The sequence below is a fragment of the Taeniopygia guttata genome, chromosome 2 (assembly GCF_048771995.1).
Source record: "Taeniopygia guttata chromosome 2, bTaeGut7.mat, whole genome shotgun sequence".
Classification (NCBI taxonomy): domain Eukaryota; kingdom Metazoa; phylum Chordata; class Aves; order Passeriformes; family Estrildidae; genus Taeniopygia; species Taeniopygia guttata.
This window is the reverse complement of record NC_133026.1, coordinates 151,800,308-151,818,427: the sequence shown is the minus strand read 5'-3', so window position 1 is coordinate 151,818,427 and position 18,120 is coordinate 151,800,308. Positions and strand designations below refer to the sequence as shown.

Genomic DNA, 18,120 nt, shown 5'->3' with positions numbered 1-18,120 from the left:
GTCTTTGTCCGCGCCGGCCAATGGCAGCGCCGAGCGCCCCCGCGGTGGGCGGGGCCGCGGGCTCTGCGCGGACTGACGTTGGTGTTGGCCAATGAAAGGCGAGAGCGGTTGTGATTGACGGGTGTTCTAGCCAATAGGATCGCGGGCCGCGGGCGCCCCTCGGGCGGGGCGGGCGGGGCGGTGCCGCCGCTGCCGCTGTTGCCGTCCGGTGCCGCAGGAGAAGGTCGCCCGCTCGCCCGCTCGCTCCGGGGGATTCCCAGCATCTCGCTCGGCCGCTCGCGCCGTCTCCCGAGCACTCGGGGACATGTCGAGGTGGGCGGAGGCCCGGTGGGCCGGCGCCAGACGGCGGACGGCGGCCGCGGCGCACTCGCCCTCCTCGAGCTTTCCCCGGAGACGCCTCCCTTTACAAGCGCCCCGAGCCTGAAGGCGCTGCCACGGCGAGGAGGCACCGATAAGGGAGCAGGACGCGCCGGTAAGCCCGCTCGGCCCGCCGCCCCTCTTCTGCGCGCCCTGAAGCCGCGCGGACTACAGCTCCCGGCGTACCCCGCGCCGCCCAGGCGCGGCCTAGCGCCGCGCGCAGCCGCGGGGCAGGATGGGAGCGGTAGTCCAGCGGTGGCGAGGCTGGGCCGCCCGCGCGGGGCATGCCGGGAGCTGTAGTCCGCCGATGCATCGCTGCTATGCGCCGCGCGGGGCATGTCGGGAGCTGTAGTCGGCGCGCGGGGCACGCCGGGAAGGCGCTTCCTGTGGCGGGGGAGATTTTTCCGCGTCTTTTTCTTTTTCCTCTTTTTTCTTTTCGTTTTTCCGTCTTTTTTCCCCTCTTTTCTTTCCTCCTCCCTCTCTGCGCCTCCCTCTCCGCCTGTCACCTTTTCCCCCTTTGCGGTGCCCCTGCCAGCTCCACCTGAAGCTGCTCTTCCTCCTTCAGTTCCTGTTCCTCCTTTTTATTTCGCTTTCCTTTTATTTTTCTTTCCCGTTTCCACCCCCATTTTTGCATTTTCCTATTTTCCCTTTCATTTTTCTGTTTCTTGTCCTGCCCTTTTTTCCCGGTTTTCACTCCCATTTCTGTATTTCCACTTTTCCCCCCTGGACTTTTCCTCTTTTTCCATTTTCCATTCCCGTTTTTTGACTTTCTCTGTTTTCCCCTTTCCCTTTTTCATCCCCATTTCTGCATTTTCCTGTTTTCCCTTTCATTTTTCCGTTTCTTGTTTTGCCCTTTTTTCCCGTTTTTCACTCCCATTTCTGTATTTCCATTCCCCCCTCTCCTGGACTTTTCCTCTTTTTCCATTTCCATTCCCATTTTTGACTTTCTCTGTTTTCCCCTTTCCCGTTTTCATCCCCATTTCTGCATTTTCCTATTTTCCCTTTCACTTTTCCGTTTCTTGTTCTGCCCTTTTTTTCTTTTCCCATTTTTCACTCCCATTTCTGTATTTCCATTTTTCCCCACTGCACTTTTCCTGTTTTTCCATTTTCCATTCCCGTTTTTGACTTTTTCTGTTTTCCCCTTTCCCTTTTTCATCCCCATTTCTGCATTTTCCTATTTTCCCTTTCATTTTTCCGTTTCTTGTTTTGCCCTTTTTTCCCGTTTTTCACTCCCATTTCTGTATTTCCATTTTCCCCCCTGGACTTTTCCTCTTTTTTTCCATTTTCCATTCCCGTTTTTGGACTTTAACTCTTTTCCCCTTTCCCCTTTTCGTCCCCATTTCTGCATTTTCTCCTCTTTTCCCATTCCCATTCCTGCATTTTCCCCTCCCTCTCCCTGCCCGTTTCCCGCCGGCTTTGGGAAATTTCCCGTTCCCCATTGGCAGCTGCGGCGCCGGGAGGGAATTCCGGGAATCCCGGCAGGAATTGTTCCGGGAATTCCCCGGGAATTGCTCCGGAACCGCGGCGGGGGAGGATGAAGCTGCTGGAGAACTCCAGCTTCGAGGCCATCAACTCCCAGCTGACCGTGGAGACCGGCGACGCGCACATCATCGGCAGGTCGGCGGGAAACCTGGGAATGAGGGACTGGGAATCTGGGAATGAGGGGCCAGGAAACCTGGGAATGAGGGACCGGGAATCTGGGAATGAGGGACTGGGAAAAGCTCCGGGAAACCTGGGAATGAGGGGCCAGGAATCTGGGAATGAGGGACTGGGAGATGCCCTGGGAATTTGGGAATGATGGACCGGGAAACCTGGGAATTCTGTCCCTGGGAGGCTGGGAATGATGGACTGAGAAACCTGGGAATGAGGGACCAGGAAAAGTTCTGGGAATCTGGGAATGAGGGACCGGGAAAAGCTCCGGGAAACTGGGAATGAGGGACCGTGAAACCTGGGAATCCAGGAATGTTGCCCCTGGGAAAAGCTCCGGGAATCTGGGAATGCTGCCCTGAGAATCTGGGAATGCTGTCCCAGGAAAAGCTCTGGGAATCTGGGAATGAGGGACCGGGAAACCTGGGAATTCTGTCCCTGGGAAGTTGGGAATGAAGGACAGGGAAACCTGGGAATGAGGGACCGGAAAAGCTCCGGGAAACTGGGAATGAGGGACTGGGAAACCTGGGAATGAGGGACTGGGAAAAGCTCCGGGAAACTGGGAATGAGGGACCGGGAAAAGCTTTGGGAATCTGGGAATGAGGGACCGGGAAAAGCTCTGGGAATCTGGGAATGAGGGGCCAGGAAACCTGGGAATTCTGTCCCTGGGAGGCTGGGAATGCTGGACCGGGAAAAGCTCCGGGAAACTGGGAATGAGGGACTGGGAATCTGGGAATGGGGGACTGGGAATCTGGGAATGAGGGACCGGGAAAAGCTCCGGGAAACTGGGAATGAGGGACCGGGAATCTGGGAATGAGGGTCTGGGAAAAGCTCCGGGAAACTGGGAATGAGGGACCGGGAAACTGGGAATGAGGGACCGGGAATCTGGGAATGAGAGACTGGGAAACGTCCCCGGAATCTGGGAATGATGGACCAGGAAAAGCTCCGGGAAACTGGGAATGATGGACCAGGAAACCTGGGAATGAGGGACCAGGAATCTGGGAATGCCGCCCTGGGAAAGGCTCTGGGAATCTGGGAATGAGGGACTGGGAAATCTGGGAATGCTGTCCCAGGAAAAGCCCTGGGAATCTGGGAATGCTGTACTGGGGAAAGGCTCTGGGAATGCTGGGCCAGGAATCTGGGAACCTGGGAATTCTGTCCCCAGGGAGCTGGGAATGAGGGGCCAGAAAAAGCTCCGGGAAACTGGGAATGAGGGACCAGGAATCTGGGAATGAGGGACCGGGAAATGCCCCGAGAAACTGGGAATTAGGGACCGGGAAACGTGGCAATGAGGGACCGGGAATCTGGGAATGAGGGACTGGGAAACCTGGGAATGAGGGACTGGGAAACCTGGGAATGAGGGACTGGGAAATCTGGGAATGAGGGACCGGGAAAAGCTCCGGGAATCTGGGAATGCTGGACTGGGAAAAGCTCCGGGAAACTGGGAATGAGGGACCGGGAAAGCTGGGAATCCAGGAATGCTGGCCCCAGGAAAGGCTCTGGGAACTGGGAATGTCACCCCGGGAAAAGCTCTGGGAATGCTGCCCCAAAGGCTCTGGGAATCTGGGAATGATGGACCAGGCTCCCTGGGAATTCTGTCCCTGGGAGGCAGGGAATGATGGAGTGGGAATCTGGGAATGCTGGACTGGAAAGTTGGGAATGAGGGACTGGGAAGCGCTCCGGGAATCTGGGAATACTGGACCAGGAAATCTGGGAATGAGCGACTGGAAAACCTGGGAAGGAGGGACTGGGAAGTTGGGAATGCTGCCCTGGGAATCTGGGAATTCTGTCCCCAGGAAAAGCTCCGGGAATCTGGGAACGCTGCTCTGGGAATGGACATGGGGCTCTGGGATCTCCGGGATCCCCCATGGAGGGCTCTGGGATTTCTGGGATCCCCTGGGGCTCTCTGGGATCCTCTGGGGGGGGCTCTGGGATCTCTGGGATCCCCCTGGAAGGGCTCTGGTGTCTCTGGGTGTCTCTGGGATCTCTGGGATCTCTGGGTGTGTCTAGGATCTCTGTGATCTTTGGGATCTCTGGGTATCTTTTGGGACCCCATCCCCACCTGCCAGGCTGTGTGGGATCTCTGGGATCTCTGGGTGTCTCTGGGATCTCTGGGTGTCTCTGGGTGTCCCTGGGGATCCCTGGAATCTCTGGGATCCCATCCCCGCTTGCCGGGCTGTGTGGGATCTCTGGGGCTCTCTGGGATCTTTGGGATCTCTGGGATCTCTGGGGCTCTCTGGGATCTTTGGGCTTTCTGGGATCTCTGGGGATCCCATCCCCACCTCCCGGGCTGTGTGGGATCTCTGGGATCCCTGGGTGTACCTGGGGATCCCTGTGGATCTCTGGGACCCCATCCCCACCCGCTGTCTGTGTGGGATCTCTGGGATCTCTGGAGCTCTCTGGAGATCCCTGGAATCTCTGGGACCCCATCCCCACCTCCCGGGCTGTGTGGGATCTCTGGGTGTCTCTGGGGCTCTCTGGGACCCCATCCCCGCCAGCTGCCTGTGTGGGATCTCTGGGATCTGTGGGTGTCTCTGGGATCTCTGTGGGATCTCTGTGGGATCCCTGGGTGTCTGTGGGCTCTCTGGGACCCCATCCCCGCCCGCCGCCCGCCTGCAGGATCGAGAGCTACTCGTGCAAGCTGGCCGGCATCGACAAGCAGCTCTTCAAGCAGTTCTGCCACGAGGGACAGCCCCACGCGCTCGAGGCCCTGTCCCCGCCCCAGAGCTCCGGCCTCAGCCCCGGCAGGTGTGGGGCTGGGACGGGGGGAAATGGGGGGCACCGGGGAATGGGGGGCACCGGGAAATGGGGGGCACAGGGAAATGGGGGGCACCGGGAATGGGGGGCACTGGGAAATGGGGGGCACTGGGAAATGGGGGGCACTGGGAAATGGGGGGCACTGGGGAATGGGGGGCACCGGGAAATGGGGGGCACCGGGAAATGGGGGGCACAGGGGAATGGGGGGCACAGGGAAATGGGGGGCACAGGGAAATGGGGGGCACAGGGAAATGGGGGGCACAGGGAAATGGGGGGCACCGGGAAATGGGGGGCACCGGGAAATGGGGGGCACAGGGGAATGGGGGGCACAGGGAAATGGGGGGCACAGGGAAATGGGGGGCACAGGGAAATGGGGGGCACAGGGGAATGGGGGGGGGCACAGGGAAATGGGGGGCACCGGGAAATGGGGGGCACAGGGAAATGGGGGGCACTGGGAAATGGGGGGGAAATGGGGAATGGGGGGGGTACAGGGAAATGGGGGGCACAGGGAAATGGGGGGCACTGGGAAATGGGGGGGGTACAGGGAAATGGGGGGCACCGGGAAATGGGGGGGGCATAGGGAAATGGGGGGCACAGGGAAATGGGGGGCACAGGGAAATGGGGGGCACCGGAAATTGGGGGGGGCACTGGGGAATGGGGGGGAAATGGGAAATGGGGGGGAAATGGGGAATGGGGGGCACAGGGAAATGGGGGGCACAGGGGAATGGGGGGTACAGGGGAATGGGGGGCACTGGGGAATGGGGGGGGCACCGGGAAATGGGGGGCACAGGGAAATGGGGGGCACAGGGGAATGGGGGGGGCACCGGGAAATGGGGGGCACCGGGAAATGGGGGGCACCGGGAAATGGGGGGCACACACCAGGAAATGGGGGGTACAGGGAAATGGGGGGCACAGGGGAATGGGGGGGGCACCGGGAAATGGGGGGCACCGGGAAATGGGGGGCACTGGGAAATGGGGGGCACCGGGGAATGGGGGGGAATCAGGAAATGGGGGGCACAGGGAAATGGGGGGGGAAATGGGAAAAGGGGGGCACAGGGAAATGGGGGGCACAGGGAAATGGGGGGCACAGGGAAATGGGGGGCACTGGGGAATGGGGGGCACTGGGAAATGGGGGGCACAGGGAAATGGGGGGGAACGGGGGGCACAGGGAAATGGGGGGCACAGGGAAATGGGGGGCACCGGGAAATGGGGGGCACTGGGGAATGGGGGGCACTGGGAAATGGGGGGCACAGGGAAATGGGGGGGAACGGGGGGCACAGGGAAATGGGGGGCACAGGGAAATGGGGGGCACCGGGAAATGGGGGGGGCACAGGGAAATGGGGGGCACTGGGAAATGGGGGGGAAATGGGGAATGGGGGGGGTACAGGGAAATGGGGGGCACAGGGAAATGGGGGGCACTGGGAAATGGGGGGGGTACAGGGAAATGGGGGGCACCGGGAAATGGGGGGGGCATAGGGAAATGGGGGGCACAGGGAAATGGGGGGCACAGGGAAATGGGGGGCACCGGAAATTGGGGGGGGCACTGGGGAATGGGGGGGAAATGGGAAATGGGGGGCACAGGGAAATGGGGGGGAAATGGGGAATGGGGGGCACAGGGAAATGGGGGGCACAGGGGAATGGGGGGTACAGGGGAATGGGGGGCACAGGGAAATGGGGGGCACAGGGAAATGGGGGGCACCGGGAAATGGGGGGGGCACAGGGAAATGGGGGGCAATGGGAAATGGGGGGCACAGGGAAATGGGGGGCACTGGGAAATGGGGGGGAAATGGGGAATGGGGGGGGTACAGGGAAATGGGGGGCACTGGGAAATGGGGGGCACAGGGAAATGGGGGGCACAGGGAAATGGGGGGCACTGGGAAATGGGGGGGGTACAGGGAAATGGGGGGCACCGGGAAATGGGGGGCACAGGGAAATGGGGGGCACAGGGGAATGGGGGGCACAGGGAAATGGGGGGCACTGGGAAATGGGGGGCACCGGGAAATGGGGGGCACAGGGAAATGGGGGGCACAGGGGAATGGGGGGCACAGGGAAATGGGGGGCACAGGGGAATGGGGGGCACAGGGAAATGGGGGGCACTGGGAAATGGGGGGCACCGGGAAATGGGGGGCACAGGGAAATGGGGGGCAATGGGAAATGGGGGGCACCGGGAAATGGGGGGCACAGGGAAATGGGGGGCACAGGGGAATGGGGGGCACAGGGAAATGGGGGGCACTGGGAAATGGGGGGCACTGGGAAATGGGGGGCACTGGGGAATGGGGGGCACAGGGAAATGGGGGGCACCGGGAAATGGGGGGCACTGGGGGGCACCGGGAAATGGGGGGCACTGGGGAATGGGGGGCACAGGGGAATGGGGGGCACAGGGAAATGGGGGGCACTGGGGAATGGGGGGCACAGGGAAATGGGGGGCACACCAGTGACCCCAGTTGTGTCCCCAGTGACCCCAGTGACCCCAGTGACACCAGTTGTGACCCCAGTTGTGTCCCCAGGCAGGGCGAGGGCCCGCTCAGCGACACCAGTGACACCAGTGACCCCAGTGACCCCAGTGACCCCAGTGACACCAGTTGTGACCCCAGTTGTGTCCCCAGGCAGGGCGAGGGCCCGCTGAGCGACACGTGCAGCCGCAAGACGCTGTTCTACCTGATCGCCACCCTGAACGAGGCCTTCCGGCCCGACTACGACTTCAGCGCCGCCAAGAGCCACGAGTTCAGCCGCGAGCCCAGCCTCAACTGGGTACGGGCTGGGGGCACTGGGGGGGACTGGGAGGGACTGGGAGAGCCACGAGTTCAGCCGCGAGCCCAGCCTCAACTGGGTACGGACTGGGGGGACTGGGATGGACTGGGAGGGACTGGGATGGGACTGGGATGGGACTGGGATGGGACTGGGAGGGACTGGGAGGGACTGGGATGGGACTGGGATGGACTGGGAGGGTCTGGGATGGACTGGGATGGACTGGGAGGGACTGGGATGGCACTGGGAGGGACTGGGAGGGACTGGGATGGGACTGGGACAGCCACGAGTTCAGCCGCGAGCCCAGCCTCAACTGGGTACGGACTGGGGGCACTGGGATGGACTGGGAGGGACTGGGATGGGACTGGGATGGGACTGGGATGGGACTGGGAGGGACTGGGAGGGACTGGGATGGGACTGGGATGGACTGGGAGGGTCTGGGATGGACTGGGATGGACTGGGAGGGACTGGGATGGCACTGGGAGGGACTGGGAGGGACTGGGATGGGACTGGGACAGCCACGAGTTCAGCCGCGAGCCCAGCCTCAACTGGGTACGGACTGGGGGCACTGGGAGGGACTGGGATGGGACTGGGGGGACTGGGATGGGACTAGGATGGACTGGGAGGGACTGGGACAGCCACGAGTTCAGCCGCGAGCCCAGCCTCAACTGGGTACGGACTGGGAGGGACTGGGGGGACTGGGATGGGACTGGGATGGACTGGGAGGGACTGGGATGGGACTGGGATGGACTGGGATGGGACTGGGATGGACTGGGATGGGACTGGGATGGACTGGGATGGGACTGGGATGGGACTGGGAGGGACTGGGATGGACTGGGATGGGACTGGGATAGCCACGAGTTCAGCCGCGAGCCCAGCCTCAACTGGGTACGGACTGGGGGGACTGGGAGGGACTGGGAGGGACTGGGATGGACTGGGATGGACTGGGATGGACTGGGAGGGACTGGGATGGGACTGGGAGGGACTGGGATGGGACTGGGATGGGACTGGGAGGGACTGGGATGGACTGGGAGGGACTGGGAGGGACTGGGATGGACTGGGAGGGACTGGGATGGACTGGGATGGGACTGGGATGGGACTGGGATGGACTGGGGTGGGATTGGGAGGGACTGGGATGGACTGGGAGGGAACTGGGACAGCCACGAGTTCAGCCGCGAGCCCAGCCTCAACTGGGTACGGACTGGGGGGACTGGGAGGGACTGGGATGGGACTGGGAGGGACTGGGACAGCCACAAGTTCAGCCGCGAGCCCAGCCTCAACTGGGTACGGACTGGGGGGGACTGGGATGGGACTGGGATGGGACTGGGATGGACTGGGAGGGACTGGGAGGGACTGGGAGGGACTGGGATGGGACTGGGATGGGACTGGGAGGGACTGGGATGGACTGGGAGGGACTGGGAGGGACTGGGATGGACTGGGAGGGACTGGGATGGACTGGGATGGGACTGGGGGGGGACTGGGATGGACTGGGAGGGACTGGGAGGGACTGGGATGGACTGGGAGGGACTGGGACAGCCACAAGTTCAGCCGCGAGCCCAGCCTCAACTGGGTACGGACTGGGGGCACTGGGAGGGACTGGGAGGGACTGGGATGGGACTGGGATGGGACTGGGAGGGACTGGGATGGGACTGGGAGGGACTGGGATGGACTGGGATGGGACTGGGATGGGACTGGGATGGGACTGGGATGGGACTGGGATGGGACTGGGATGGACTGGGATGGGACTGGGAGGGACTGGGACAGCCACGAGTTCAGCCGCGAGCCCAGCCTCAACTGGGTACGGACTGGGGGCACTGGGAGGGACTGGGATGGGACTGGGATGGGACTGGGATGGACTGGGAGGGACTGGGATGGACTGGGATGGACTGGGAGGGACTGGGATGGGACTGGGATGGGACTGGGATGGGATTGGGATGGACTGGGAGGGACTGGGACAGCCACGAGTTCAGCCGCGAGCCCAGCCTCAACTGGGTGCGGACTGGGATGGGACTGGGAGGGACTGGGATGGGACTGGGATGGACTGGGAGGGACTGGGATGGGACTGGGAGGGACTGGGATGGGACTGGGAGGGACTGGGATGGACTGGGATGGGACTGGGAGGGACTGGGACAGCCACGAGTTCAGCCGCGAGCCCAGCCTCAACTGGGTACGGACTGGGGGGACTGGGATGGGACTGGGAGGGACTGGGATGGACTGGGATGGGACTGGGAGGGACTGGGATGGACTGGGATGGGACTGGGATGGACTGGGATGGACTGGGAGGGACTGGGATGGGACTGGGATGGGACTGGGATGGACTGGGAGGGACTGGGATGGACTGGGATGGGATTGGGATGGACTGGGAGGGACTGGGAGGGACTGGGATGGGACTGGGATGGACTGGGAGGGACTGGGATGGACTGGGATGGGATTGGGATGGACTGGGAGGGACTGGGAGGGACTGGGAGGGACTGGGATGGGACAGGATGGCACAGGATGGGGATGGGGATGTAGGAATTGGGATTTACCAGGAGACAGGCCATGGAATAGGAAAATCCTGGAATTCTGGCATGCTTTGGGATGGAAGGGATCTCTGGGATGATCCCGTTCCGAGGGGCAGCTCCCGATATCCCGGGATGGAGCAGGAGCAGGAGCAGCCCTGGATCCTCTGGGAATTCCATCCCAAATTTCCACCATTCAATGGGGAGCCATTCCCTGTTTCCCGTCCCTCCTGCATCCCAAACACCTCTGCAGCTCTCCCCGAAAAACCTGGAAAAGGCTCTGGAAGGGGCTCTGGACACTGCCAGGGCTGGGGAATCCCAAATTTCCCTGGGAATGCTATTTCCACCGGCCCCATTCCTGTGTCCCTGTCCACGATCCCTGTCCCACGTCCCGCTGTTCCCGTGTCGCTGTCCCCATTCCCGTGTCTCTGTCCCCGTTCTGTGTCCCCGTCCCTGTGTCCCTGTCCCCGTGTCCCTGTCCCTGTGTCCCTGTCCCTGTTCTGGTGTCCCTGTCCCTGTTCCGTGTCTCCATTCCCGTGTCCCTGTCCCCATTCCCGTGTCCCTGTCCCCGTTCCGTGTCCCTGTCCCCGTTCCCGTGTCCTCATTCCCGTGTCCCTGTCCCCGTTCCCATGTCCCTGTCCCAGCTCCTGTGTCCCTGTCCCTGTTCCGGTGTCCTTTTCCCCATTCCCATGTCCCCGTCCCCGTTCTGTGTCCCCGTCCCTGTGTTCCTGTCCCCATTCCCGTGTCCCTGTCCCCATCCCTGTGTCCCTGTCTGCATTCCTGTGTCCCTGTTCCCGTTCCCGTGTCCCTGTCACCGTTCTGTGTCCCCGTCCCTGTGTTCCTGTCCCCATTCCCGTGTCCCTGTCCCCGTTCTTTGTCCCTGTCCCTGTTCTGTGTCCCTGTCCCCATTCCCGTGTCCCTGTCCCCGTTCTTTGTCCCTGTCCCTGTTCTGTGTCCCTGTCCCCGTTCCTGTGTCCTCATTTCTGTGTCCCTGTCCCCATCCCTGTGTCCCTGTCTGCATTCCTGTGTCCCTTTCCCCATTCCCGTGTCTCTGTCCCCGTCCCGTGTCCCTGTCCCCGTCCCGTGTCCCTGTCCCCGTCCCGTGTTCCACATCCCACTGTTCCCGTGTCCCTGTCCCATTCCCGTGTCCCTGTCCCTATTCCAGTGTCCCTGTCCCCGTTCCGTGTCCCTGTCCCCATTCCTGTGTCCTCATTCCCGTGTCCCTGTCCCCGTTCCCATGTCCCTGTCCCAGCTCCTGTGTCCCTGTCCCCGTTCTGTGTCCCTGTCCCCGTTCCCATGTCTCTGTCCCTGTCCCGTGTCCCTGTCCCCGTTCCATGTCCCTGTCCCCGTTCCCTGTCCCTGTCCCCGTTCCGTGTCTCTGTCCGTGTTCCTGTTCCCATTCCCGTGTCCCTATTCCCATTCTGTGTTTCTGTCCCTGTTCCATGTCCCTGTCCCCGTATCCCTTTCCCCATTCCCATGTCCCTGTCCCCGTCCCTGTGTCTCTGTCCCCATCCCCATGTCCCTTTCCCCGTTCCCGTGTCCCTGTCCCTATTCCAGTGTCCCTGTCCCCGTTCCCGTGTCCCTGTCCCCGTTGCAGTGTCCCTTGTCCCCGTTCCCGTGTCCCTGTCCCTGTTCCGTGTCTCTGTCCCCATTCCCATGTCCCTGTCCCCGTTCTGTGTCCCTGTCCCTGTTCCGTGTCTCTGTCCTCATTCCCATGTCCCTGTCCCCATCCCGTGTCCCTGTCCCTGTTCCGTGTCCCACATCCCACTGTTCCTGTGTACCTGTCCCCGTTCCCTGTCCCACATCCCAATCCCGTGTTGCAGGTGGTGAATGCCATGAACTGCAGCCTCTTCTCGGCCGTGCGCGAGGATTTCATCCCCGTTCCTGTGTCCCCGTTCCCGTGTCCCTGTCCCTGTCCCCGTTCCCTGTCCCTGTCCCCGTTCCCGTGTCCCTGTCCCTGTCCCCGTTCCCTGTCCCTGTCCCCATTCCCGTGTCCCTGTCCCGCTCTGTGTCCCTGTCCCCGTTCCCGTGTCCCTGTCCCCGTTCCGTGTCCCACGTCCCGCTGTTCCCGTGTTGCAGGTGGTGAATGCCGTGAACTGCAGCCTCTTCTTGGCCATGCGCGAGGATTTCATCCCCATTCCCGTGTCCCTGTCCCCATTCCCATGTCCCTGTCCCCGTTCCCGTGTCCCTGTCCCCGTTCCGTGTCCCACGTCCCGCTGTTCCCGTGTTGCAGGTGGTGAATGCCGTGAACTGCAGCCTCTTCTCGGCCGTGCGTGAGGATTTCAAGGCGCTGAAGCCGCTGCTGTGGGACGCGGTGGATGAGGAGATCTGCCTGGCCGAGTGTGACATCTACAGGTACCTGCCCCGTGCCAGGGGGTCCCGGCCCTGTCCCCAATCCCGTGACATTCCCCTTGTTCTTGTCCCCAATCCCGTGACATTCCCGTTGTTCCCATCCCCAATCCCGTGACATTCCCGCTGTTCCTGTCCCCAATCCCGTGACATTCCCGCTGTTCCTGTCCCCAATCCCGTGACATTCCCGTTGTTCCCATCCCCAATCCCGTGACATTCCCACTGTTCCCATCCCCAATCCTGTGACATTCCCACTGTTCCCATCCCCAATCCCGTGACATTCCCACTGTTCCCAATCCCGTGACATTCCCACTGTTCCCATCCCCAATCCCGTGACATTCCCGCTGTTCCCATCCCCAATCCTGTGACATTCCCACTGTTCCCATCCCCAATCCCGTGACATTCCCACTGTTCCCATCCCCAATCCTGTGACATTCCCACTGTCCCCAATCCTGTGACATTCCCGCTGTTCCCATCCCCAATCCCGTGACATTCCCGCTGTTCCCATCCCCAATCCTGTGACATTCCCACTGTTCCCATCCCCAATCCTGTGACATTCCCACTGTCCCCAATCCTGTGACATTCCCGCTGTTCCCATCCCCAATCCCGTGACATTCCCGCTGTTCCCATCCCCAATCCCGTGACATTCCCGCTGTCCCCAATCCCGTGACATTCCCGCTGTTCCAATCCCCAATCCCGTGACATTCCCGTTGTTCCCATCCCCAATCCCGTGACATTCCCATTGTTCCCATCCCCAATCCCGGGACATTCCCACTGTTCCCGTCCCCAATCCCGTGACATTCCCGCTGTTCCCATCCCCAATCCCGTGACATTCCCACTGTTCCCATCCCCAATCCCGGGACATTCCCACTGTTCCCATCCCCAATCCCGTGACATTCCTGCTGTTCCTGTCCCCAATCCCGTGTCATTCCCGCTGTTCCCATCCCCAATCCCGGGACATTCCCGCCGTTCCCATCCCCAATCCCGTGACATTCCCGCTGTTCCCAATCCCGTGACATTCCCACTGTTCCCATCCCCAATCCCATGACATTCCCGTTGTTCCTGTCCCCAATCCTGTGACATTCCCGCTGTTCCCAATCCTGTGACATTCCCGCTGTTCCCAATCCCGTGACATTCCCACTGTTCCCATCCCCAATCCCGTGACATTCCCGCTGTTCCCATTCCCAATCCCGTGTCATTCCCGCTGTTCCCGTCCCCAATCCCGTGACATTCCCGCTGTTCCCAATCCCGTGACATTCCCGCTGTTCCCAATCCCGTGACATTCCCGCTGTTCCCATCCCCAATCCCGTGTCATTCCCACTGTTCCCAATCCCGTGACATTCCCGCTGTTCCCAATCCCGTGACATTCCCACTGTTCCCATTCCCAATCCCGTGTCATTCCCGCTGTTCCCATCCCCAATCCCGTGACATTCCCGCTGTTCCCATCCCCAATCCCATGACATTCCCGCTGTCCCCAATCCCGTGACATTCCCGCTGTTCCCGTCCCCAATCCCGTGACATTCCCGCTGTTCCCATCCCCAATCCCGTGACATTCCCGCTGTTCCTGTCCCCAATCCCGTGACATTCCCACTGTTCCCATCCCCAATCCCGGGACATTCCCACTGTTCCCATCCCCAATCCCGTGACATTCCTGCTGTTCCTGTCCCCAATCCCGTGTCATTCCCGCTGTTCCCATCCCCAATCCCGGGACATTCCCGCCGTTCCCATCCCCAATCCCGTGACATTCCCGCTGTTCCCAATCCCGTGACATTCCCACTGTTCCCATCCCCAATCCCATGACATTCCCGTTGTTCCTGTCCCCAATCCTGTGACATTCCCGCTGTTCCCAATCCTGTGACATTCCCGCTGTTCCCAATCCCGTGACATTCCCACTGTTCCCATCCCCAATCCCGTGACATTCCCGCTGTTCCCATTCCCAATCCCGTGTCATTCCCGCTGTTCCCGTCCCCAATCCCGTGACATTCCCGCTGTTCCCAATCCCGTGACATTCCCGCTGTTCCCAATCCCGTGACATTCCCGCTGTTCCCATCCCCAATCCCGTGTCATTCCCACTGTTCCCAATCCCGTGACATTCCCGCTGTTCCCAATCCCGTGACATTCCCACTGTTCCCATTCCCAATCCCGTGTCATTCCCGCTGTTCCCATCCCCAATCCCGTGACATTCCCGCTGTTCCCATCCCCAATCCCATGACATTCCCGCTGTTCCCAATCCCGTGACATTCCCGCTGTTCCCATCCCCAATCCCGTGACATTCCCACTGTTCCCATCCCCAATCCCGTGACATTCCTGTTGTTCCTGTCCCCAATCCCGTGACATTCCCACTGTTCCCATCCCCAATCCCGTCACATTCCCGTTGTTCCCATTCCCAATCCTGTGACATTCCCGCTGTTCCTGTCCCCAATCCCGTGACATTCCCGCTGTTCCTGTCCCCAATCCCGTGACATTCCCACTGTTCCCATCCCCAATCCCGTGACATTCCCGCTGTTCCCGTCCCCAATCCCATGTCATTCCCGCCGTTCCCATCCCCAATCCCGTCACATTCCCGCTGTTCCCATCCCCAATCCCGTGACATTCCCACTGTTCCCAATCCCGTGACATTCCCGCTGTTCCCAATCCCGTGACATTCCCGCTGTTCCCATCCCCAATCCCGTGACATTCCCACTGTTCCCAATCCCGTGACATTCCCGCTGTTCCCAATCCCGTGACATTCCCGCTGTTCCCATCCCCAATCCCGTGACATTCCCGCTGTTCCCATCCCCAATCCCGTGACATTCCCGCTGTTCCTGTCCCCAATCCCGTGACATTCCCGCTGTTCCTGTCCCCAATCCCGTGACATTCCCGCTGTTCCCGTCCCCAATCCCGTGACATTCCCGCTGTTCCCATCCCCAATCCCGTGACATTCCCGCTGTTCCCATCCCCAATCCCGTGACATTCCCACTGTTCCCGTCCCCAATCCCATGTCATTCCCGCCGTTCCCATCCCCAATCCCGTGACATTCCCGCTGTTCCTGTCCCCAATCCCGTGACATTCCCGCTGTTCCCGTCCCCAATCCCGTGACATTCCCGTTGTTCCCATTCCCAATCCCGTGACATTCCCACTGTTCCCGTCCCCAATCCCGTGACATTCCCGCTGTTCCCATCCCCAATCCCGGGACATTCCCGCTGTTCCCATCCCCAATCCCGTGACATTCCCACTGTTCCCATCCCCAATCCCGTGACATTCCCGCCGTTCCCGTTCCCAGCTACAACCCGGACCTGGACTCGGATCCCTTCGGGGAGGACGGGAGCCTCTGGTCCTTCAATTACTTCTTCTACAACAAGAGGCTCAAGAGGATCGTCTTCTTCACCTGCCGCTCCATCAGGTGCGCCCCGCCCCGGGATTCCGGGATCTTCCCTGGGGGGTTCCCGGAATTCCGGGGGATGTTCCCCAGGGGGTTCCAGGGGGCATTCCCCAGGGGATTCCCGGAATTCTGGAGGGCATTCCACAGGGAATTCCAGGGGGCATTCCCAAGGGGGTTCCTTCCCTGACCTCATTTCTGAGGGGATTCTTTGGAATTCTGAGGGCCTTTCTCAAGGGGATTCCGGGATCCATTTCCAAGGGCGTTTCCCTGCAATTCTGTGGGAGAGGCGGTGTTCCCGAGGGGGGGATTCCCTGGAATCCCAGGGTGAGGGGCTGTTCCCGAGGGCATTCCCTGGAATTCCAGGGGCCATTCCCAAGGGGGGGCGTTCCCTGGAATTCCAGGGTGGGGGGGTTGTTCCCAAGGGGGGGATTCCCTGGAATTCCAGGGTGGGGGGTTGTTCCCGAGGGGATTGCGTGGAATTCCAGGGGCCATTCCCAAGGAAGGGATTCCCTAGAATTCCAGCGTGGGGGGCTGTTCCCAAGGAGGGGATTCCCTGGAATTCCAGGGTGGGGGGCTGTTCCCGAGGTCATTCATTGGAATTCCAGGGTGGGGGGATGTTCCCGAGGGCATTCCCTGGAATTCCAGGGTGGGGGGCTGTTCCCGAGGGCATTCCCTGGAATTCCAGGGTGGGGGGCTGTTCCCAAGGGGGGGATTCCCTGGAATTCCAGGGTGGGGGGCTGTTCCTGAGAGGATTCCCTGGAATTCCAAGGTGAGGGGCTGTTCCCGAGGGGATTCCCTGGAATTCCAGGGGCCATTCCCAAGGGCATTCCCTGGAATTCCTCCCTTCCCGCAGTGGCTACGCCTACACCCGGCCGGACACCGGGACCGAGCTGGACATGGAGCTGGGCGAGGGTGACGCCGAGAAGGACGACAGCGGCGACCCCGAGGGCGGCGAGGGCGGCGCCATCGAGGAGGACAGGTGGGCGGGCGGGCGGGGCGGGGCCGGGGCGGGGCCGCAGGTGAGGCAGCAGGTGACCCTCCCTGTCCTGGCCTCCTTCCAGGCTGCAGGTGATGTGCATGTGAGATTCCCGGTGGGATCCGAGACACCGGAACGGAACCGGCAACAGGAACGGAACCAGCAACGGAACCGGCAACGGGACTGGAAATGGACTGGGAACTGAACCAGCACCAGCACCGGGACTGGGAACTGAACCAGCACCGGGAACGGGACTGGGAACCAAACCAGCACCGGGACTAGGAACGGAACCAGCACCGGGACTGGGACTGGGAACCGAACCAGCACCAGGAACGGGACTGGGAGCCGAACCAGCACCGGGAACGGGACTGGGAGCCGAACCAGCACCGGGAACGGGACTGGGAACGGAACCAGCACCGGGACTGGGAACCGAACCAGCACCGGGAACGGGACTGGGAACGGAACCAGCACCAGGAATGTGACTGGGAGTGGAACCAGGACTGGGAACCAAACCAGCACCGGGACTGGGAACCGAACCAGCACCGGGAACGGGACTGGGAACGGAACCAGCACCGGGAACGGGACTGGGAATGGAACCAGGACTGGGAACCGAACCAGCACCGGGACTGGGAATGGAACCAGGAATAGAACCAGGACTGGGAACTGAACCAGGAACGGAACTGGCGCCAGGAATGGAACCAGGACTGGGAACCGAACCAGCACCGGGACTGGGAACGGAACCAGCACCGGGAATGGGACTGGGAACCGAACCAGCACCGGGACTGGGAATGGAACCAGCACCGGGACTAGGAACGGAACCAGCACCGGGAACGGGACTGGGAGCCAAACCAGCACCGGGACTGGGAACGGAACCAGGAATAGAACCAGAACTGGGAATGGAACCAGGAATAGAACCGGAACTGGGAACGGAACCAGGAACAGAACCGGCACCAGGAAAGGAACCAGGAACGGAGCCAGGACTGGCAACCAAACCAGCAATGGAACCGGGAGAGGACCCGGCCCTGTCCCAGCGCCGCTGGTCCTTCCTGAGCCGTGTCCCACCCTGGTGCCACGGTGTCCCCGTGTTCCCCCCGGACACCGGAGCCCCCCAGGAATCCCGGAGCTCCGGAGCCGCTGCCGGAGCCGCGCCGGGAGCTCCGGAAGCTTCGCTGCACTTTATGGCTCCTGCCTTCGGCTGCACTGATCCCCGTCCCGCCTGCCCGGGCTCCTGAGGGGCTCCGTCCGTCCATCCCGGCCCTGCCCGGGGGAAAACCCCAAATCCCCCGCCCAGGAACTGCCCCCCTGCCCCCCATCCCGAGTCCGTGTGTTTCAAGAGTTTGGCTTTGCTCTCCGTCTGCTGCGGCTCTGCTTTTCCTGCTGGGATCTCACCTGGGCCAGGTGAGCCCTGGGCCTGAGGCTGGGGG

General features: G+C 61.7%; 1 protein-coding gene across 4 annotated transcripts; it reads left to right on the top strand.

Moving 5' to 3' along the window:
* The first annotated feature begins 160 nt into the window (after positions 1 to 160).
* Positions 161 to 17,496, top strand: MAF1 (MAF1 homolog, negative regulator of RNA polymerase III). Of its 4 annotated transcripts, XM_072925148.1 has the most exons (9): positions 161 to 472; positions 1,803 to 1,974; positions 4,624 to 4,752; positions 7,269 to 7,512; positions 12,244 to 12,365; positions 15,622 to 15,741; positions 16,574 to 16,699; positions 16,782 to 16,845; positions 16,876 to 17,496. In XM_072925148.1, the coding sequence occupies exons 2-8, from the start codon at positions 1,892 to 1,894 to the stop codon at positions 16,801 to 16,803; spliced, it is 846 nt and encodes a 281-aa protein (XP_072781249.1). In that variant the 5' UTR covers positions 161 to 472; positions 1,803 to 1,891; the 3' UTR covers positions 16,804 to 16,845; positions 16,876 to 17,496. The 4 variants fall into 4 exon arrangements, with proteins under 4 accessions (XP_072781249.1, XP_072781248.1, XP_041570066.2 ...); XM_072925147.1 differs by having other exon boundaries at positions 16,782 to 17,496; XM_041714131.2 differs by having other exon boundaries at positions 164 to 472; positions 7,368 to 7,512; positions 16,782 to 17,496.
* The last annotated feature ends 624 nt before the right edge of the window (positions 17,497 to 18,120 follow it).

Coding starts and splice junctions, on each gene's coding strand:
- MAF1 (XM_072925148.1), top strand. CDS start 1,892: ATGAAGCTGCTGGAGAACTCCAGCTTCGAGGCCATCAACTCCCAGCTG. Junction 1,975..4,623: donor GACGCGCACATCATCGGCAG/GTCGGCGGGAAA, acceptor GCCCGCCTGCAG/GATCGAGAGCTACTCGTGCA. Junction 16,700..16,781: donor GGCGCCATCGAGGAGGACAG/GTGGGCGGGCGG, acceptor GCCTCCTTCCAG/GCTGCAGGTGATGTGCATGT.